Raw genomic sequence first — 23257 nt, forward strand, 5'->3', positions numbered from 1 at the left:
AAGGTAAACGAACTAGTAGACTAATGTATACGTATAGAGAACACTGTTGATGTGTTGCACCGATTATCAATATTTGGAACACCGCAGATATTCTTTATCGAAAGTTACTTTATCCTCGAAGATCTTGGCAAAACGATGCTTGGTTTAAGCAAGTTTCCAAACAGGTATTTATGTGATTGAACAAGGTGTAATTGAGTCGAGCAGTGAATTGTTATAACGTCGATTAGACTGTTTACAGAGAATGTAACATAGTCTGTTGCAAATGATTGAAATTTTATCGGTCGTGTGAGCTTACCCCTTGCTTTATGATTTATTTTACAGCTACAGTGATTAGAAATTTTGTATCGTTCGCAAGGGGTTCAATTAATTTAGATTTCGAAAGTTTTAGTTGTTACGAAAGTTGTTTCTTTTGTCGTTCTTTCTGATGTATGTATTTTTTAGAATTTTGTATTCAATTGAAATGAGCTCGTTTTTTAGAACCTTGGTTAATATTCGTGAAATTATTCCACCATTTTTCAACCTCTGAATCTTCAGTTCACGAGCGAGATTAAAATAAATAGATAATCAGAAAAAATTCGGCGACTCGTTTTCACATATCAAACTAATTAAGATTTCGTATCATGGAATATATTTAACGCTTAACTTACTGAAGTGGTTGGTAATCAATACTGCGAGAAGCGGATTTTTATAAAATCAATATAGTGTCCGATGAATATGAATTTTAAATTACAGTGTCCCAAAACCGGAATACATATATTCAATGATTTAATTTATTGCTCAGCCCAGTATGTTGAATTTCATTAGCTTGTAATATTTGGTTCAATTGTTTACATAATCCTTTAACGTGTAATATAACGACGAAATAATATTTACAGCGAGAGAACGCGTTTTCTGGAAAATAAGTACACGTAATTAGACTGTTATGTCAATATATGGTGATAAGGTTCATCTAGTTAATTTAATCGAGAAAAGCAGAAGCATCGGGAGTTAAGCGGATTACGGAAAGCCTATTGTGGAATCTGGATCAGAAATGATCGTGTTCGTCATTATACTACTCATTATGAAAGTTAATTTTATAAGTTCGCATGCATTGTTTGAATCGTGAAAGATTATAAATTATCAAGGGTCTCGGCAAATACATCTTATAAATATAAACGTTTTTATAGATCTCATGATCAAGGTTTTATAAAAAACACTTTATTATTCTTGTTAGTTAATAGCCAGTTTGGCCAATGTCGTGGTCTAATGAAAATAGACACGGGAAATATAATTTCCACTGCAGCGGAAACATTGAAAACGAGCTGTACAAATAGACTCTATTCTTGTATTGTATAATTACATTTATCTATCTGTTGAGAGTAATTGCGAATCTTTGACAGTCACGGATGATCAATATGCCTGTATAATATATGGACCGTGGGCAAAATGTTTGATCGAACGGGCCACTTCTATAAAATTTATAGATTACTGTCGCTGACTTTTATGTTCTCAATTGTAATCCGATCGGGAACATTTTTCAACAAGAATACCCCTTCGCTTAATTCACAATGACTTCGAGTAACAAATGGAGAATCAAAATTCTATTTACGTTCTTTATTTTCGACGTTATGAGAATTACAATTTTATTCGGATGCAGACGATTTTTGTTATGAAAGGATCTATATTATGACATAAAAATGGTACTAATTTTTTCGAATAGAGAACATGCATTAGGTTGCAAAGAAAGAAATGCAGGATTTAGACCTATGTTTTTAAAGTGTTATAACTCACATAAAAAGCAATTCTAACACAAAAAATTGTTTTAATAAAAACAATAATATGAAAATTAATTTTATAGAAAATTTAATATTGTTTAATAGTAACATTGAATTATTATGAGAATTGATTTTAATATTATTGGGGGGAATAGTATTAAAATTAATATTTTACAGAGAATTTAATATTACTTAAAAACATAGAGGTGTGCATTCGTTGACACTTCCCCGCCCCATAGTTTACTTGAGCGGCACTTCGGCCTAGCTTGAACTCATAGAAAAAAATAATGCGAAAATCGCGTTTTGACATCCTGAAATGAAAGCCAAATAACTCAATAAAAATTTGAGTAAAATTAAATATCAAAAGCATAATTAAATAGAGCATAAAACAAGCTTTAAAATGGCATATAACTCATTAAATTAAGGTAAATATTTATTGGTATAAAATTGCAATTAAAACGAAGGAACAAAAATCCTGCATTTCCTTCTTTACAACCTAATAAATTAAAGCTGAACAAAACGTGAATGAAAACAGTACAAATTCAATTCATGGATCTCGGAGACCCAGTCTGTGCACTTAAGGGTTAATTTGCCTTTTTCGTTTAGTAATGAAGAAAGTTACGTACGAAAGTCTCGAAGTCGCGCATGTAGCGGTCAATTAACGTCCTTGGGCTGGTAACTTTTTGCTCCCTGATCATACTTGTTCACGCCGTGCGCGGTAAATTTGCAAGACTATCGCATTAGCGAGTGTAATGAACGCGCGTCAAGGCGTGTTACATCGCACGTCGTCGCGTCGTCGCTCGAGAAATATGCGAGATTCTGCAATTTGATAAACTCCACAGCAAAAATCCAACCGGAGATAACTCCGTGCAGCTTCCGTTCGTCGACGTTTCTTTCCTCGACTCCCTTCCACCCTTCTGCCGGCTTTGATTAGACGCCGTTCTGGCTGGGGTTGGATCAGGGGGTTGGAACACACTTATCGACAAAAGTTGAGAAACATGACTACTTAGAGAAATGATTCACATGAAATAATTCAATGGAATTTTTACTGTTAAAAAAGAACCGTTAGATATTGCTTGTTATTTCAACATTATATGGAATTCATTTAGTGCAACAAGAAATATATCACTTAGACCACTTTCATAATTATTGGTTCGTATATGAAATTACAGTAATACTGATCGCGTCGGCCATCGAGATTGAAAATTGTGAAAAGATTACGTTTGCGCGAGATATGAAATTAACCCTTTTGCGGACGAAGATTATTAATATCTGATATTTTCCTCGGAGATCTGGATTTTCTATGTACCTCATAAATTCTTCTACTGTCCCTACAGCTTTGCATTTTTGTGATAAATGCATCAACTCTGCAGTCTATTAGGTATACAAATGAATTCGTGGCCTGTAAAGACCACAGATTCCAGAAGAGAGAGCTACGAATCAATTTGTACACCTAATAACAATCTGTATTATTTTCTATTTCAGTCAACATACTTCAGAAGACGAAGCATACTTACACAATTCATAAATTGCTGACTTTGGTCGGTAAGGGTATGGATCCATCGGTCGAAGATAGACCGGATGTACCAGGGTTTTCGGCTATAAGAATGATCTCGAGCGGGCTGTTGGCGCGATACGAACGACCGCTATTGATTTTAAGTAATCGCTTAAATAGCGTCAATGGCCTGTGCAATGGTGTCATGGCATGCAACGGACAGAGATGCGAGAAACTCGACGGGGCGGCCTGAAAGTTTAAGCCGGGGAAAATCGACGCGGTTCTTACCCGACCGACCCGACCCGTCTTCCCGTTACTTTGCTCGCCCCCTGCCCTTTCAACTTTCTTTACGACATTTTCTCTCTTCGTATCCCGTCATTCCTCGACATCGTAAATCGATAAATGCTCGAAACCAGATTACAAATGCGCCAGGCAATGGAAATGCACAAGGGTGCACCGGGAGAATCGATCTCTCTTTCTCTCTCTTTTCCTCTCCGTGTGTGTAAGGGATGAAAGAGATCATCGGACAAACGCCGAGGACAGTGATAAAACGTTGAAACGTCGTTAACAGTAAGTTCTGTGATTCCTTGCGAGGGTGGAGACAGGTTTCGCGTGTCCATTAAGGGTGCATTACACGTGGCGGCGTGCGCGCGGACTTGTGTATCGGTCTCGAACGATCAATTACCTCTAAAAGGTCCTTTAGGGAAAATTCGCTGTAGTCGTCCTCTCCATCACAGACGAATTCTTAGACCCTGCTCTCTCTCTCTCTCTCTCTCTCTCTCTCTCTCTCTCTCCCTCTCTCTCCCTCTCTCTCCCTCAGGCTCACTGAGCTTTTCAGGCGAGACTAACTTTCGTCGGCGTAGGAACACCCTCATTTTCCGTATAATTTCCACGAGAGATGACAGACAGGAAGGAGATCTCCCGTCTGGAGGAAACACAGCGGTCGACGCGAGGGGGTGTGTTGGCGGTGAAGAACGCGCAGACTTCTTGAGTACGTAAACGCGAGAGAGCGAAGACCCTGCCCGCCGGAACAGGGTAAGAAAACAGAAATACAAGCCAGAGGTGACTTCTCCAGGGCTGATCGTAGAGGGCAGAGAAACAACTAGAGAGAGAAAGAGAGTTCTCGGTGGTTGACGATAGCCGATAGACGATATTGCAACCGCGGCCTTTAGCCATCGTTGTCCGTCTCTTCGTTTCCCCTGATTGTACCCCCGGAAGCTGAAATAGTCTTCTGAAATAGTCGCATATCTCGCCACTGTTTCCTTTTTATTTAATGCAATTTGAATCTCAAGGAAGAGATTATTTTGCAGTACCGTGCAGACGTGTTTCAATACATTATGATCCTTTATTACAAATTATAAACAATCATAGCCTACTGCACAACCAGTTTAAAGATGTACTGTTTTCTTAAATCTTTAACTCACAGTCACTCAGAAACGAGTAGGTCACTTTACATATCTCCACCGTAGATCTGGAGCATATATCTCGCCATTGTGACGTAGCATTCGATACGTTGAAAAAGGGTAAGAAAAGAGGAATACAAGCGAGATGACTTCTCCAGGGTTGATCGTAGAGGGCAGAGAAACAACTAGAAAGAGAATGAGAGAGAGAGAGTTCCCGGTGGTTGACGGTAGCCGATAGACGATATCGCAACCGCCGCGCCGCCGTTAGCCATCGTTGTCCGTCTCTTCGTTTCCTCTGTCTGTACCCCCGGAAGCCAGGTTTTCTGTCCCTTCGCTCGTAATCTGGCAGTGCATTTAACCACTTTGTGAAATAGCCGTATATCTCGCCGCTGTGACGTAGCATTCGATACGTTGAAAAAGGGAGGTCGGAGGGTTGATGGTGGTGGCGAGAAAAGGAGAGCAGGGACGTGCCGCGAGGGTGTGGAGGGGTGAGGTCAGGAGACTCTGTAGGAAAACGTGGAATAGGTTGAAGGAAGAGGAGAGAGAGAGAGAGAGAGAGAGAAAGAGAGGAGCGGGTATACTAGTAATATTGTGCGCGCGCCCCGTCGTGTACCCATTTAGAGGGGTGGAAAGCGCCGGTTCGAAGGTGGGGTTGCTTTTGCTGGGAGTAGGGGGTTGGAAACGATCCCTACCCGTAGCGCTCGTGGAAAGCGCACGAGCGTGTTCTGTCTGGTTGGGAGAGTAACGGAGAAAGAGAGAGAGAGAGAGAAAGTGGTGGGAGTGTACGGGGGGTGGGGAGAATTTGCCGGGAACAGCAGGGTTCGCGAAGGGGGTGAAGGATGCTGGTGGATGACGCTGGAGGAGAGGAAAGGCGCCGTAAGGGGTGCTCGGAATCACGGTGGTGGTGTGTACACACTGTATATAGTCTGGCAGGAGTGGAAGAAGGGTGCGCCCTACTTCGCGTCGGCGTTTTCCCTCCTGGCAGTGTGCAACGACGACGTACCCGAAAGAAAGACGGAGAACGCGACGTAGAGGGTATCTCTCCGGTTCAGTGCCAGGCTTTTCGTAGTCTCTCATTTCACGACGAACGTCCGCGGCATCGGTCCCGAGTGTTTCGCACGGTCGACGCGGATCGAACCGGGGGGAAAAAAAAGCAGCGGGGATCAGTTCTCGCGCGGACAACGCCTCGGATAATAGGCAGTGCGAGAACGCGAGGTAGAGGGTGTATAGTTGGGCCGAAGAGGGTGAATCGAGAAGTGTGCGGAGGTGCCCCGGTTGTTCGTGGTGCGACGCCGACGACGACGACGGCGACGTCGACCATAGAGAGGGAGGGAGAGAGAAAGAGAGAGAGAGCGCTCGGGATACCCGGGTGGTGTTTGGCCCTTTTTCAGGCCCTTTCGCTCGATCGAGTTCTGGTCAGTGCTACGGGTTTATCGGGAAGTGTGCACGACTACGATCATCATCGCCGCGTTTACGTAAGAACGGACGGCTCTCTCGTGGTGTATGCTTACTCGTTCGTATGTATCCGAGTGTGCGCGCGCGCGTGTGACAAGTACCGACAAATACAGGAGAGCTAGACGAGAAAGAAGAAGAAGAAGACGACGACGACGACGACGACGACGGTGGTGGTTTTCGTCGATTCGTGAGTTCGCTGGAAGTTGGTCGGCGTGTGGGAATCGTTTTTGGTTGTGAGAACAGGGAAACTAGGACCGTGTGTCGGATCGTCATCGGCGCGCCGAGTCAGGAGGATTCACGAATGGACGAGCCAAGACCACTTAATTCAAACCCTCTCGTTTGCATAATTAGCCGTAGTAGTATGCTACAAGAACTACACGGGGAGAAGGGTTTCCGTAAACTTTGGCACAAGGGGTGAGGTGTGCGAGACGCTCTTCTCCTTCTCGGTTGTGGATTTACGCGGAGGAATTCGAAACGGAGACGCGTGCGGGAGAAAGTAGGCGTGGGAAGAAGAAAGTGTGCGTGTGTGTGGGGGTGGGTGCGTGCGTGTGTGTGTTCGACGTGCGATATCCTGTTTAACACGGAGAAACACCTGGGATAGAATGGACGCGAAATCGTCTGCGAAGGATATTCTCGTACGGGCGAAAGTATTCCGCGATCATTGATGCTTTTGACGCGGTCGGGATCCTCGAGCGATATTGTCGGGGAGGACAGCGCTGATCGTAACCAGGACCACCACCGTTCGACAATAATACACCAGTTAGTCATGGAAATCTCGGTGTTCTTATTTTACGTGATGACGTTGCTCGGCATTGTAACGAGCGACAAGTGCGCCGATGAGTGTTCCTGCAAGTGGAAGAGCGGGAAGCGCACGGTCGAGTGTGTAAACCGTGCCCTGACTGGGATACCGGAGTGGCTCGATCCGGAAACGCAAGTGCTGGACACCAGCGGCAACAATATTCGAATCTTGCCGAGCAATATCTTCGTACGTGTACGCTTGACGAATCTACAGCGTCTCTACCTACGCGAGTGCCGTATCGACCGAATCGATAGCGAGGCACTGGCGGGCCTTACGAATCTGGTAGAGCTCGATCTGAGCCACAATCTGTTAGCCGTAGTCCCTACCGCTAGTTTCACGAACACACCGTTCCTCAGGGATCTCGTGTTATCGAGCAATCCTCTGAAAAGGATCTACTCGTTCGCGTTCGGGAGTACACCGAATCTGGTCAAGCTCGACCTGTCTCACACGCAGCTCGAGGAGATCGAAGCGAAAGGTTTCCGGGATTTAGAACTGCTCGAAAGCCTAAAACTAAACAACAATCAATTGATGACGCTCCATCCGGGTACGTTCGAGTCACTGAAGAAACTCACCAGCATCGAGCTACACGACAATCCGTGGATCTGCGACTGTCACCTGCGCGAAATGAAAATGTGGTTGGTGAAACATAATCTACCGACGTTGCAGGCGCCTTTGTGCTACGGACCTAAACACTTATTAAATCGCACGTTCACCGATCTCGAGATAGACGATTTCGCTTGCCTACCGGTACTGCTGACAGCCAGTCGGTACGTGGAAGCGACGATAGGCGAGAACGCCAGTATCGTGTGTCGCGTGAGTGCGTTACCTCCAGCGAAGATGAAGTGGTATTTCAACGGACGACAGTTGATCAACGATTCTTCGTTCAGCAGTCATCAGAAGGTCTACATCTTCGAAGAAGGTCAATTCCGGAAAAGGAGCAAACTGGTGATAACGAGTGCTCAGGAAGTGGATTCGAACGAGTTCTACTGCGTAGCTGAGAACCGTGCCGGCAGTATCGAGGCGAATTTCACGCTTCACGTGTCGATGAGAACCGCTGGCAGGTCTACCCTCGGCTCCGGTCAGATCGCGGGCATATCAGCTGCGCTGGTTGTGCTGATTCTGTTTATCCTGCTGATCATTCTCGTGCTGTTCATCCGTTTGAGACGGATGCCGTTGAAGGACGTGAAGTCGTCAGTGCCCGCGGAAGGCGTCTCGGTCGACGGCAGTACCGGGAACAATGAGAATCCACCATCCGCGACGTCGACTTCTCGCAGGAAGCTGGAGGAGATGGAGACGACTTCGTTCGGCGTTGAATCGAAGCCTCCGGTCTCGTTGAGTTTGAGCTACGTCCAAAGACCTCAAGCTGGGTCATTGCAACCGGAGAACGAGTACGCTGCGATCAGCCGTTTCGATGTTCAGAGTCAGCATCCTTCGGAGATGGTCGCGCCGGGCGCGTGTTTCTCATCGACCACCTCGTTGATGCCCATCGATAATCCTGATCTTATCAGGGACACGCGTCGGGGATCTGCTGAGGATATCACGCCGTATGGTGGGGCGGATTACAGCCGCATGGAAGTGGTCGACGACGCCAAGATCCTTTACTCGGGTTGTCTGTGGGAGGCGAGGGATGCGTGCAGGACATCAGTGTCGGTCAGCACGTACCCCTCGAAGGAAGCTTTGGCCGTAGTGGCGCCCATGGTCGAGCAATTTCCACCGGGTGCAAAGCAGATACGAGTTTGGCAGAAGGGAGTGCCGGTGATACCGCCGGTCTCCGCGTTGAAGCGTGTGCTCGGTTCGACGCGCAGTTCACCCGATGAGGGTTACCAGGAAGGGACTGGGACGGATGTCTAGGTACCGCTGCTTCATTACTGCGACGCCCGGCACCGTTTCCTGGAGCTACGTAGACGACACCAGGAAGACACCGATTGTTGAGAAGGCGAGACGAGACGATACGTTCTGTCCAGTGCCGGACGAGCGGTAGTGAACGACCTCGATAATATCACATTTTACTGCGTACGCCCGATGAGAGATTCCGTCGCGCGCCGACTATTGGGACACAGAGACTTCTTGGGTTCACTTTGTCAGGTTCGCTTGTCACGTGGATCGCGTATACTGGATGAGGCGCCTAACTTGATCACCTCGAATAATGACTTTTAACGATACCGTTTATGAAAATGTTGGAACATGGAATTCAACGAGATGACCTTGAAATCTCTGAAATGCCTTCACCCACGAAAAAACCACGCACCTTATAAGATGTGCTCTCGACTGCCATTTAAATTCCATGTTTCAACATTTTCATAAACTGTACCGTTAAGTCATTATTCGAGGTGATCAAATTAGGCGCCTCACCCTGTGTATATATATAAACGTATATACATAATTACACGTACAATCGCGCATGTATACGAACACTACCGATTGTGTACTAGTGTTGATCGTACGTGTATATTATTCTATATATATATAGACACAGAGAAGAATGAGAGAGAGGAAGAGTGTGTATGTGTGTGCGCGCGCGCTTGTGTGTGTTTATGTGTGCGAGGTCGATGAAACTGGTCGTGTCGAGGTGTTCAGTTCGTACGTGGGTATACATAGACGTAGTAGAACGGGGAAGTCGTCTAGTCCGACGACCGAACGAACCGTGGAAACGAACATCCACTTGTCGCGAGATTTACCCGTGGTCGATGAAATAGTTGGATGTGTCGTCGTGACTAACGGAACACATAAAACGAAGAATCTGCCGGGGAATCGATCGATGAGACCGAATTGCCATCCGGCTGCTCGAGGAATAATGCCCGACGCGATTATTCGGGGCGCTCCGTGTGCACGACGTACAAGGGATCCGATGTTTTAACGACCGGAACGATGACACGCCATGCTATACTGGAGGCTACGCTGTCGCTCGGTGGTCTCTCGCAGCACAATATTGACGGGTAATGCTTTCTAGAAAACGGTTGAGGCGGTAGACTCGTTTTCAGAGTTGCAAGGGTGCGGGACGCGCCTTCTCATTTCTCCATAATCCAAAGATGGAGTTCCTCGGTAGTCAAAAGCGACAGAAAGTCCTATTTTTACCTTTACCACTGGAAATAAGATTTTATTTTATTGCACTTTTTTTAAATCGTCCACAAAAATTTAAGATTGCATAAACATCCGCAGTCTACTGATCACACACACTTCAAATCAGAATAACTTTTTTATGAATGGACCAAACGACTTCAATTTCTCTGTGAGGCTAGAAGAATTAGTTTAGTAAATAACGTCTAGCATAAAAATGCATTTGGTCGGAATCGTGGAAAACAATAGTTGAAATTGATTTTTACAACTTTTTTAGCTGGGTCAATAACGAAAATTTAAAAGACATGTTTTGTAAACTCGTATCAATCATATACGTTTTGAAAATTCCATTGAAATTGGTTAATTGGTTCACGAATTGTAAACGATCGAAAGTATTACACGTTTTAAAGTGTGTGTAATATCAGTAGACTGCGGATGTGTATGCTAAATAAAAAATGTTTGCATTGATTGTAAGACACAGGAGCCAAATAGAAATTTCTTCCTTCTTTTAATTATCTTATTAAGCTGAAACGAATACACCGATGTCCTTAAATCTTCGTAATTCGTCGATTGCCTTAAATTGTAGGTGCCCATTTTCGTAAAAAATGCATAAAATCCGCAGTCTAGTGATCAGTTATGCTCCTAACTGTAGCTGTCGCAGCTTTACGCATCCGAATAATGGAAATTACGCCTCTTAAACATAAAAATAGGACTTTTGAGGGCGATTGCGGCCTAGATTGATCTTTTATCTAGCGCTTTTCACCACTCAAAAACCCCATCTTTGCATTATCGTTAAATGAGAAGGCGCATCCCGCACCCTTGCAATCCTGGAAAAACGAGTCTACCCTCTTAAGGGCAAACGTGAACCAAAGAGATACGTCGAACAGAGAGAGACAGAGGGTCGAGTGCGTGTGTGTGAGAGAGAGAGAGCGAAATAAAAGAAGTAACGATGTTAAAAGTAAACGTTTCAACGTGACGAGAACGTGAACACGAAGCAAAACGAGGGTTTTCTTAAAAAACGAAACAAAAACACACAAAATAATAAAGGTACTGAACAGGAAGACTGCGAGCGCATGTTCCAAAGGACGGACGTGTAGATAGACTGATATGCGAGACGAGTATAATTTCTATCGCCGTATTGGCTACCGTAAGAAACTAAATACTAGACGTGGAATTTCTAGTCAATTCGAGGATGTAACTAGACGATTAGAATTGGACACGGGGTTTTCGCGAGAGCACGGTGACGGTACTTATTTAAGGTGTGTGGATATAATGGTGCCGACGCAAGAATGGAATATCAAGTTTTGTCCTGTCTCTGCGGTTCGGACGAAGAGCTGACTTGTTTACGTTTAAATAATCCGTAAACCGACTCGGATCGTCGCGGCCGAAATTCGATTTTTTCTAGTCGAGGAACAAGGTCGAGCGAGAGGAGATCGAGACCGGTCCGGTAGATCCGCGGAAATGAAATGAAACGAACGCGACGCGCACGAACCGATATTGTCACCTCGGGATTGTTATTGGCGTTCGTGTTCTGAACGGAAAAAAAGAATTCCACGGGAACGACGGAGCGTGAAATATGACGCCGGGTACACCTCTGGATTCGTCGTTGCAATTCTCTCTCGACGGTAAATTGATTTACTTTGCCGCGCGTTAGGAATGATTCAAAGGCGCAGCTATCCGCAAAAGTATCCGGTCGCACCGCGGAACAGATAGATTTTCCGGGAGGGTGGTAGTTCAGACGGTAGCTGTTTTCTCGGAACTTGTTTCCAACGAGGATTTCTTTCCCCTTTCCTCTTACATTCGATCGCCTAATAGAGAATTTTCTGTGCGAAACGATCAGGCTGATCTGTCCAGCGAATTAAAGCCGTTTCAATGTTGCATCAAGCCGGCACGTTGCATTTGATAAAACAATTCAACGATGAAGGGAAGCAACAGACTTTTTGTAGAAACAGCATTCAGGAAGTTAAATAACAATTTACGAGTACTACCTCAGGGACGACGTGCTTTTTTTGCAACCAACGTTGTAGAATGTTGCAAATGTTACTGTAATTTGTTAGAGATTTATGCATTTGCCAAATCGATTAGCTCCGCAAAATAAAGAACAGAGAAAATTAATGAAATTGTGTACGTCCATCACGAATAGTTCTTTCAATTTGTGTCATTTGACAGCAGCAAATCTAAATTATTAAGGAGGGAGTTTCATGCATTTTCCACAAATGTTAGTGAACTTAATGATTAGTGTTTTTATTAAATGCTGATTATATGAGACTAAGACGATTTTAAGATAATTTGTTCGCTTCAGTCCTTATTGTTTATCGATTGCAAATATTATACTTCTGATTTATGAAATACAAAATTCGATTTTTTTACCTAAACTACATGAGGTTCCTCAATTGTCAATTAAGTGTTTCAATTCATCGATTTGACCTGTGAACTCAAACGACAATGCTCGAAAATGTGTTACGCCAAATAATTTGATTTTCTGTGACAATCTCGAAAATATTCTTCAGAGTTTGTGCACAGACGTACTCCCCGGAAGGTCAAGTGTCGTTCACTGGGCAGACCAACGCCAATGTCATATGTTCTGCGAGAACGTTCATGAAAATGATACACGACAATTCCTGTAGGATAATTTGATCGGAGACTAGATTGAGCGTGATCGTTTCGTTGCAACGCTGTAGGATCAGAGTTTAGGACGCTTATGCGTGATAGAAGCATACTTTATTTTGTATACTACGGATGCGACTTATTTTTCGTAAACCTTGACGAAGGCTATGGTACCCCGATACGACGACTATTTTAAGAAGATTGTAAAGTACTATTTTGATATATTTCGGAAAACTAGCGATATAGAAGGTAAACGAAGATTCTCGATTCCGACGGTGGTGACCGGATATTTCTGTAGCTAACTGTTCCGCGTACACACGGTCGTGTATGTCGCGTCACAACACTGCCTCTTTCGATATCGATTACAACGTCATCGAGGAATTTCAGTCCTTTAGCATATCTCTAAATAGTACGTATCGGACGTTTATACATATCGGTACGCGGCGTCGGTTCGATTGCCGACGCGTTTATCCCACGATGCATATCTTCTCGCATGCGAGGTTCATTGAACGGAAATGCTCAAAACCGGAGGAAAGGTTCGCGATCCCGGAATGTATCCGTCGTCGATCGAGAGACTTCTGTTGTCGTTTTTTTTCTCCTGATTTCTTTCGTTCTTCGCAACGATTCCGTTCTTTCGTACATCTTTTCGTTCCCGGTATTTACCCGAAAAGCCAATAGAATCAATTACATAAGACTGTATAGCAACCACGGGAAGCCCGTAAGACAATTGCAAGCGGAACATATAATACTAACTATTGCTCAAAAAAAAAGAAAGAAAAGAAACACTGAATCGGAGTGCTTGCGATTGGCTGACCGGCTGATGCCTCGCGTTAGTGTCTTACGTAAGTGAGTCTCTCTGTGTGCGTGCGTGTGTGTGTGTGTATGTGCGTGTGTCGATCCAGATATTAGGCGATAAGCGGTAAGCCAAAACGTCAATTGCGAATATCGGCCAATTATCGGATGAAGGAGGGGTGAGGGCTCTGTGTCTGTATGGTGCCGCCGTCGTCGTGGGTGTATCTAGTGTGTGTGTGTGTATTGGTCCGACTGACGAGTGTAGGGTTATAACGTTATAACGCCAAAGCGCAAATTCGTACGTTTGTCTTTTTGAGTGTCTCGTATCTGAATCGATGTATATGAACGTGTATGATAATACGATTGAAAGTAATCCCGCGTGCACACGAAAATGCGACAGAAAAAAGAAAATGCACGGACGCGTGTATATGCATGCTGGCGCACACGGTTTGTCGCGAGATCAACGGCGAAATCACGCATGCAGCGCAGTGGTTTGCAATTACTACCGATTGGTTTATCGCCTATCGTTCAGGCCGCCTGCTTTTCTCTGCTCAATGATCCCAGAATCCTCTGATGTATCCGTGATCAGATAAAAATGCGAGAGTTCGATACGCGCCCCTGTGTAGTGGCGACCGGTCCCGCGTTCCTCATCATATCCCATTATATGATCGCGCGTATACACTACTGGCCAAATGTTTCGAATCACGGCGTAAATTCAGAGAAACGGAAGGTTTATAAGAACAACCGAATAAACTTTAGAACAACCAAGGAAGATGAACTTGTCAAAAACCTGACGAGCAGTATGTCTTACATTTGTCTTTAAATTGCTCTTTCATTAAATAACCGCCTTCATTTTTAATAGCAGCCTGACATGTTCAGGGTATCCTGGCAATTAGAGTTTTCCGAATATTTCTAATTTTATATATTCCTATGCTTCTTGTAGAAGTTGCCGAAGATGTCCCTTTAGAAAAGTGCATTCCGAACATTGTCGTACACTGGGTGTGTTCAACTAGTTAATATTTGATATTATAAGGATAGATCATTTCAAAATTGATCGATACATTCGACTTTTACAAAACTCAGCAAGTGATTCCAATTTTTTGGCCGGTAGTGTATGTATACAGATATGTATACGCTCGCGTACGTGTGAACGTGTGTACACACGTAGATATGCATCTATATATTTTACGCGATCGATAATACGTGGTACGGGGTGGAGAAACACGACTGGACACGTTTCTAGCGGTCATTTTATTCGCCAGCGAATGAGCCCACGGGTTTATTGGTTGTTTCGCGAACTGTGTTTCGGACGAATCACGGTAATCGTGCCGTGTGCACGTGACACCGGCACACACGATCGGCCCGTTCAATGAAATTCAAACAAATAATTCTATCTTTGTGCCCGTGCTCTTATCTGTCGCTGATCGATATATCGACGAGTCGACCGGCGATTTACGACTCGAGCACTACTCGAGCCTACCGATTCGAGCCGGTCGCACGTGGAAGTTCCTAGACAGCGATGATAGATGCATTTTGGTTTTTAACCTCTACCAGGCTGATGCATGTGGAACGTCGTTGTTCGATCCTTGGATTCTGTGCTGCAACCCTTTGCGCTCGGCGAGATTTTAGGAGGATTTAGGATTTTACCTTAGAATTATTCCATTCTCAATGATTTCTGAAATTTGGTGGATACGAAATTGATATAATACCTCATACGATACTTGAATGTTTAGTAAGTGATTAGTAGACTGCGGACCTTTATTTAAGAAGGAAGGGCCACGTAAAAAAGTCTTTCATTTGATAGTTTTAATACGTTGATAATAGTAAATTCATGTTTTAGTACTAGTTTAGTTTTAGTGGCGACCCTGAGTCACCACTCGAGTGCTAAGGGTTAACCACAGCGAAACTACTATCGATGAACGTGGAAAATGAACTGTGAGTCTATTTTCATCGAGATTTTCCTTTTGTTACGAAACCGACACCGGTTACGCACTTCTCGCATGATCCTTCGCTAGTAGAGACTTTGATGATTGGAATTGATCTTTGATTCAAAGGAAATAAGCGTGTGCACTTGTTAGACGAGCAAATTGAACTAACTGTAAATAAGATTTGTTAAAAACAGTGTGTATCATAGTTCTCACATCCTATTCAATTCACTGCAAAATTCGATCACATCGATTTCACATTTCATGCTACTCGAACGATGATCTCTATTTTGTGAAACAGACTGTCGTCGATTAAAGAATAATTCCTGAGACGTGTTTCTATTAAAAAAGCAAGAGGTAGATGTTCGATAACAATTCTAAGGATACGAAAAACAGTTTCACGTGCATCAACTTAACAAACGATTCGAAATAATGATAAAGACAGCGTGGAAACTTTTTATCCGACGTCTTGGTACAAAGCGAGAGTTGTAATTACTCCGTAACTCTTTCATTTTCAGCGAATAAAAATGTCTGCTGAACAAGTTTCACCAATAAACCCGTTTTCGTTCAAATAACCGGCCATCGGGTTTCGTTGATGCTGTTTCATTTCCGTAATTTGTGTGACCGACACACTTTGATTTTCCAAGTTCTCCTGATGGAAGCAACCTGCGCAAATTAATCGTAACGTGAGGGTATAACTAATTTATCGATATTAATTGTAACGAATACGATCTTTTCTACCGCATTTTGTCATCATTTTCTTTTCGAGATGAAACGTTGAATCGTAACAGAAGATGAACGCACAAAACACTTTTTATAGAAATTAAACAAATCAAAGTCTGACTTGAAGTAAGCATTTGTCTTTGTTCACCCTGGTCTCTGTTGAAGTTCTACGCCGGTAGACAATTTCTGACGTGACGCTCGCGTTCCTCAGATTAGTTTTCGATTCGAACTTGATGCACAGGCTCTTCGGAATTCACAAATTTCACAGAGACGTATTTTCTACTATTACCGATGGATTTTAACGAGCATACGTTCGATGTCGTTAGCACACAGTCATTGCGGTTTTAAATATTAGATCGTGTCGATATTTCAACAAATATTCACATCTAAATTCTGGAAGAAAATCATAATCCTGTTCCTCGAATTTTCCTTGCTTCCATAGTGAAACCATTATAATTTCACGGATAAGCTTCTTTGTTCGTCGCTCGTTAAAGTATCCTTGATTACTGTTTTTCGAAGCATCGATATCTTAATCTTCAGTCCATTAAAGAACATCGTTGAGCTCGAAAGAATTTCCATTTACGAAGAACAACATCCACAAAGCACGTCGAGCATTGTGAAGTGTGCTAATTAAACTGCCGAGTGAAAAATCACTTCGTTTAATTGGAGTGTAACGCTTTAACGATTTTTCCTGTATTTATTTATACGATCATAAACGGCTTCCAGTCATTTTACAAAGAAAAATGAATTACAGCTCGTGTAACCTGGAACGAGGTGCGAAAAGATGAATAATATTCGTGTTTTCAAAGTAAGTAGAGTAAGCGAAAAATGATCAGACATCCGAGAAAGTATTATCAAAGTCTGTATTGAAATTCTTAAATGATATAGGGTTTAAAATATGGTTCAACAATGTTCTTTGCTCCTCTTAATCTTTTTGTTTATTTTGAACAACGCTTTTATATTACTGTTAAGGGTAAAATTGTTTGCGTGGTCACAGCGACACGACCTTCTGGGATGACCTATTGTATTTATACTAAATGTTCGCCCTTGAAAAAGACGACTGTCGGTAATTAATTGACATTTTGAAAGTGATTAACGAAGGTCATCGCGCGTATGGGTTTGACAATAAAATTCGTCGAGTGAATTGTTTCGAACGGAAAATGTGAGTTCAGAATTCAGTCCCGTATTTTCATTGTTTCCAATTGATTGCGCACATCTCGGTACGAACATCATAAACGCGTTTAGGCTCGTAATGAAATTTTCTCGTAAACCCCGTTCGAATGTCTGACACGCAGTGTAGCAAAGGAAATCATTCAGCAGAGAGATAGCATTTGAAATCGTCTTCGATGAATTAATTTTATAATTTGCCGTATGTATATACATATATATATATTAATATATTTGCGTTTCATTGACAAATATGTACAGAATCTATTGGAACTGAATTTGTCCAATAAAATTCGTTTAGAGTTTGATATAACGTTACGTGTGACTAAAAACATTGGCTACTTCCTGTACAACCACCTCGAAATACCGCATTCTCGCTCGCAAATAATTTTCGGCTCTCGCAAATAATTTTCGGCTCTCGCAGGCAGAGATAATTCGATGAATCGTAATTAAAAAACAGTAATTGTACTGATCTTCGAAACCTACCATTCCATGCGTCAACGAAGAAATTATTAACTTTCCTTACCGAAAACTGCTGGAAGCTTTTAAAAGAGAATGGAACGGAAGTTATTTACGACTAGACAGCGGGTGTTTGCGATAACGCGCATCGTGATTGATAAATCTTTAAAAACTGGAAGATCGATTCGTTCCCCACTCGATTTATGGGCTTTCTAAGAATTCACGCAATTCTCAGAATTCATTCATGCAATTTCTAAGAATTCACTGGTCCATTCATTTCATTCTTTCTTCCAAGTTCCAAGTTAAATTATACTAATTTATAAAGATAAGTAGATCGCGGATCTTTATGCATTTATGACATTCGCAAATTTTTGGAACACAAGAAATGCTTCAAGAATAGCGTACGAAATTAGGAAACTGCATAAAGATCCATAATCTATTGATAAGTCAAGATTTAGGTCCAAATTTAATTTTCATTTATTTGCGACGCGACTTCAATTTGATTTTCCATATGCTTCCATCTTTCTGCGGAAAACAGAAAGGCAATTGTATGATTGCTTTTTTAATTGTTCGGAGATGCGTTCGTATTAAAAAGAGTCATTCATCATTAATACCACGAAATGGAAGTGGCTTCTTCTTGCTCGTCCGAGGTGGCGAGAGAAGACGATCAACATTGTAATAAAAAGTCGAACTGCGTAGAACGACTAAATGCAAGAAGACATGTTGAACCGAAAATTCTTTACCATGACAAAATAATGTCATGTTTCATCATTTATAACGGAAGTGATCAATGTGTTACAGGAAGCTGTGGTGTTTAAAGAATTCTATTGAGAATCTTAGAATCTGCAGAAAAGTGGATTAGCACTAACCGTTATTTAGATTTCTCACAATTCTTATAAGTAGACAACGGATTTTACGCATTTATAACAAAAACGAGTAGGTGTAATTTAAAACAGTACAAACATTAGAAGAATTTAAAAATACTGTTCTATTATTATTTTCGACCTATTACAGTAAAGTTGCGTTTACTGTCCGCGATCGGGTACGCGATTACTGTCCAGTGTCTACTCACTCCACTGTCATGCTGTCCTTCTCTACGATCGGCTTTCTTTTGAACTCACGGCGCGGTCGACACAGTCATAAAAAAACAATGTCCTTATGCGATCACTGTCCGTGCAGAACACAGGCTGTTGGACAGTAAACACGACTTTACTGTAACCGTATTCAGAAAGAAAATAAATGTCGAAGTGAACATTTTGTTATTTGCATGGAGATCTGCTGTCTATACATAAGAACTGCTCGAACAAAGAAATGTATTTCATAATTTCTAAAGGATCCTGTAATTTCATCAAGTACACATATCGGATAGAAAAATGTGAAGCCGGTCACGTGGGGCGGTTAGTGTTTAGGGAAGTTGGAGATATTCATTTCCTAAAAAAAGAGTCACGTCACGTTTCGCTGTACTGCCTTTGAACGTAAAATTATTGATGTTTGTAAGCGAACACATTGTTCCTCGGCAACGTTGTCACCTCATTAACTAGTGAAAGATCTAGACCGTACGAATGCGTTTCTTCTCTGCATGAAATTATTATGGTGAGCCTGGATGGCGCAAAACCATTCTGAAGCGCCGCGCCGTAGGTAATTGTGTTTCGTTCATCAATAATACCTCTTTCAGTTTTTCGTAATCTGTGAAACGCGCTCGAACAAATCTGAAGAAACTGGGGATTTTTTGTTCGGCTCTATTCCTCTCGGCGGCAGAAACTAGATTACCTGTACAAGGAGACACAGAATGGTCGATTTGCCGCCTTCTTCCTTCGGAATTGCACGGTTAATGCTAGCACGGAATAAATTTATGTCCGCGTACGTCATCGTTTAAAGCGCACGAGAAACGACGTACCTTATCGCAGAAATATCCTATTCAACATATTCGCCCGTGACGCGTCACGATGTTCCTATCAATGATCCGCCGTATCGCGAACTTCTAGTTCTCTTTTTTTCGCTACGGCTCATTCGCGCGATTCTGCAGTCGGTGAGAATTTCTTAAAACGAATTCGTTGCTCGAGCGATCCGAAGTGAATCCATTGCCTTCAGAAAGTACTTTTACTTTGCGTTTCCGATTCTTGAAAAATCCTTAATGTCACAGCTGTTCGAATTTTGTTGAAAGGAACCGCGCGGCAATCAATCTCAACTCATTTTAAGAAACGTCCATTATTTTCACGTTTTATCCTGGAGATACTGCAAATTGAAACGTCTCTGACAACATCATGTTTTTCCTAATCGACTCGATCATTGATTTGAAGATGGAAGACTTCTTCTTGGAACTTGATACACGATTTTTTGTTCGGTCGTTCTATTGAGCGTTGAACGAAAGGTGTGCTGCCAACTTTGCAGTACCTAATGTGTGGTGCACTGTAAAGGCTTTAGTCGACCGAACTTGTTTCTCGTTTCCGTTTCATAAAACAGTAAAAAAGGTTCAATCTTCAAATTCATGTTGGATTCGGTCACGAAATTAATTGTTCAATGGACACATTTGGACACGTTTCAATTCGTAGCATTTTCTGACTGTGAAGATAGTGCTTCGAACTTCAAAATGAGTCACGATTTATTATACATATGACACTTTTTCACTAAATTCTAACAGATTGAAAGTTAACAATTGTTTTAAGTATTTTTGGAATGGTTGAAATTGTTCAGAATTCAATTTGTTCCAATGCAGAGTGATTTTACCAAATGTGTACGGCGTACATATTCGCAATTTGAAACCATCGCTTTTTTATTTGAACACGAGAATGAGTAACTTTTACCGAATGTTATTGAATGCTTTCACGATCGACTTATATTTTAAACAACGTAGTAGAGATTAAAGTATAAGAGAAAGAAAGAAATTCCATAAAAATCTACGCGTTCTTTCTCTAATATTTTTCATACTACTTAATCGACATTAGTATTAATTCGTATTTACATGTTCTCGGATTAAGGTTAGTTTCACGCATCAATACGAACTTTGTCAGTTTTATATTAAATTTGTATTAATGATGAAGTGAAAATAAATGTTTATATTGTTTAAATGAATAGAGAACGTTTGAATAGCAGAGCATTTAGTTAACAGAAGCAATGCTTAGTAAACGTTTTCATAAATAATCAAATAAATACTGTCTTCTGTAGTTCGCTGCATTTCATAGTGCATTCGCTCGAGATAAATATATTTAATAATATTCCTTTAACACAGAGAAGTCAGAAGCGAGAGCAACGTTTCATAAATGAAACTCGAAAAAAATATTCTTGTAAAATCAACAATTGCAGGATTTCGGAATTTACATTATTTTGCACAGAGTGATGAACAGTTTGGCATCACATTCCTTCAACACAGAGAAGTCAGAAGCGGAAGCAATGTTTCATAAATGAAACTCGAAAAAAATATTCTCGTAAAATCAACAATTGCAGGACTTCGGAATTTACATTATTTTGCACAGAGTGATCTGTCGCTGGTCACCCAATTGGAAAGGCAATTTTTCATGGAAAAAAAAGTAAAACAAGACGAAAACGCACAGTCAATTTTATTTTCTCATATCGCCGGCAGAAACGACGATAACGTCGACGAGTGCGCGTGCCAAAATGAACTAATTGTAAAATAATGTCGCGCGCTTCATTCAATGAACGCGCTAAACGCTCGAATCGGATTTAATCCGGAGATTGGCTGATTAACAGAAGTCCAGCAGACAATATTTCGGGAAGCAAGCGTCACGTGAAATGGGATCGACACAGTACGCTCTAGTTTCTCGACAGTAACGGCACCGACGACTTATATCCGATACAACTTTGGTATTGGCAATTTTCTGCTTCAATTATATGAAAACATTCGCGAGATCAGAATCCGTGAAATAAAAAACATATCAGATTCGCAGCGTATGAAACGTTGGAGCTCTCCGAACCTTGTGCTCAAGTTTAGCTTCGAATTTCCGAGCGCGGTTGTTTTCATTCATTCCATACGGTTTTATTTATTCTGTATACAATCACGATTTATTTGACTTTCGAAAGAAAACAGTTTTCCAGTTTTCTGTACACACGGGAAACCGATTAAACGACATTCGAATTTTTAAGTACTAGGTTGTTGCATATGAAATGCTCGATTTTAGAATGCAGTACTATTTTATTCAGTTTTACTCTCGATGTCTAATTTTACCTGGAGAAAATCAATTTTATTTCAACGTCAATCAACGTGATTGTCGTGCATTCCTTTTGTGTGAGTGGAGAAACGACACATCGACGACAGCATTATGCAAATTTTGGTCAAAATGTGATGATCGATTAACTATTCGTTGAGGGCAAAAGAAATTACAAAATGGAGATGACAACCGAGAAAATGGAAAATGTGAATTACAAACTAGAAATATGAAATTCATTGACAGAATACCAGAGATGGGCATCAATCGATTAAAATTTTAATCAAGATTGGTTGATTAATGTTAAAAAAGTAATCATTAAAAAATCGGCGATTGATTGACTCGATTGATGAAGTTAATCGTCAATCGTTGATTAAAAGAAATCATCGAAAAATCGGAGACTGATTCAATCGATTGATGAAGTTAATCGCCATACGGTCTATCCATAAATTGTAATAAGGAGGGAGATAGAGACAGAGAGCGGAGATGGAGAGAATTGACAGAAATATAATTCAACAAAAACTCAGTTTACATTGTTTTCAGTATTCATACAGTTTTGATACCGTATTTCATTTCGAAGTTTCAGCAGTTAATCAGTCATCAATTATCCGATTGACGATTACAATTGAAAGGAATGTAATCGTTAATCGTAATTAACGACTAAAGTAGAAATTTAACCGTTATTCCCAATTAACGTTTAATAAGTATTTAATCGTTAACCGCAATCTCTCTCTCTCTCTCTCAACGACTAAATTAGGAGATTAATTGTTAATTGCGATTACCGATTGAAGTAGAAATTTATTCGTCAATCGTTGATTAAATTTTTGCCCAACTCTGCAGAATACGTTGATTACAATGGTGCTTGTATTTATTAATAAATTTCTACAGGGTGTCATTTCTCACTGAAATGTGACCCCCAGAACATCTTTAATTTTGACACAGTAAACAATTTTTTATGTGACATGCGAATGGTATCAAGTGGTTAGTATTGTTTTTCTTAAAATGTTATTTTACTCGTAGTTTCCCAGGTCGTTGATGTTTTTTTTTAAAATACCTAATTATGAAATACATTCAAATATATATATACTGTGACATGATCTTCAAATGACCCTGAACTCCGAAGATAAAAGTTAAACTTAAAAAAACACAGTTTCAATGACTTACTGTTACGTGCTGCACCTTTTTAGATAAAAATTGTGTTTGTTTAACGTTGTTGTTTAACCCAATCAGATATTTCGTATGCACCAATCTAATAATTGCTGCATTGTTCAACTATTGCGTCGAGCTTTCAATGTCGAGAAGAATTGCATTGTCTGTAGATGTATTTACTCGGAAAGCGAGTCTTTCTAGATATTGTGCTCCACATCCGAGAACAATTTGGTTATCAGTGGTTTATATTCGAATGGAATTATGCGTCTGTAGTAATGCACAGTATTCTCGTAATTGAAAGTGCAGGAA

General features: G+C 41.5%; 1 protein-coding gene across 1 annotated transcript; it reads left to right on the forward strand.

The window, feature by feature from the left end:
• The first annotated feature begins 100 nt into the window (after positions 1-100).
• LOC143210009 (leucine-rich repeat, immunoglobulin-like domain and transmembrane domain-containing protein 2) lies at positions 101-22730 on the forward strand. Its single transcript, XM_076426422.1, has one exon. It carries the CDS (start codon positions 6772-6774, stop codon positions 8755-8757), a length of 1986 nt encoding a protein of 661 aa, XP_076282537.1. The 5' UTR covers positions 101-6771; the 3' UTR covers positions 8758-22730.
• Positions 22731-23257: the final 527 nt, after the last annotated feature.

Source organism: Lasioglossum baleicum, chromosome 6 (genome assembly GCF_051020765.1).
Source record: "Lasioglossum baleicum chromosome 6, iyLasBale1, whole genome shotgun sequence".
In the NCBI taxonomy this organism is placed as follows: domain Eukaryota; kingdom Metazoa; phylum Arthropoda; class Insecta; order Hymenoptera; family Halictidae; genus Lasioglossum; species Lasioglossum baleicum.

Coding starts and splice junctions, on each gene's coding strand:
- LOC143210009 (XM_076426422.1), top strand. CDS start 6,772: ATGCTTTTGACGCGGTCGGGATCCTCGAGCGATATTGTCGGGGAGGAC.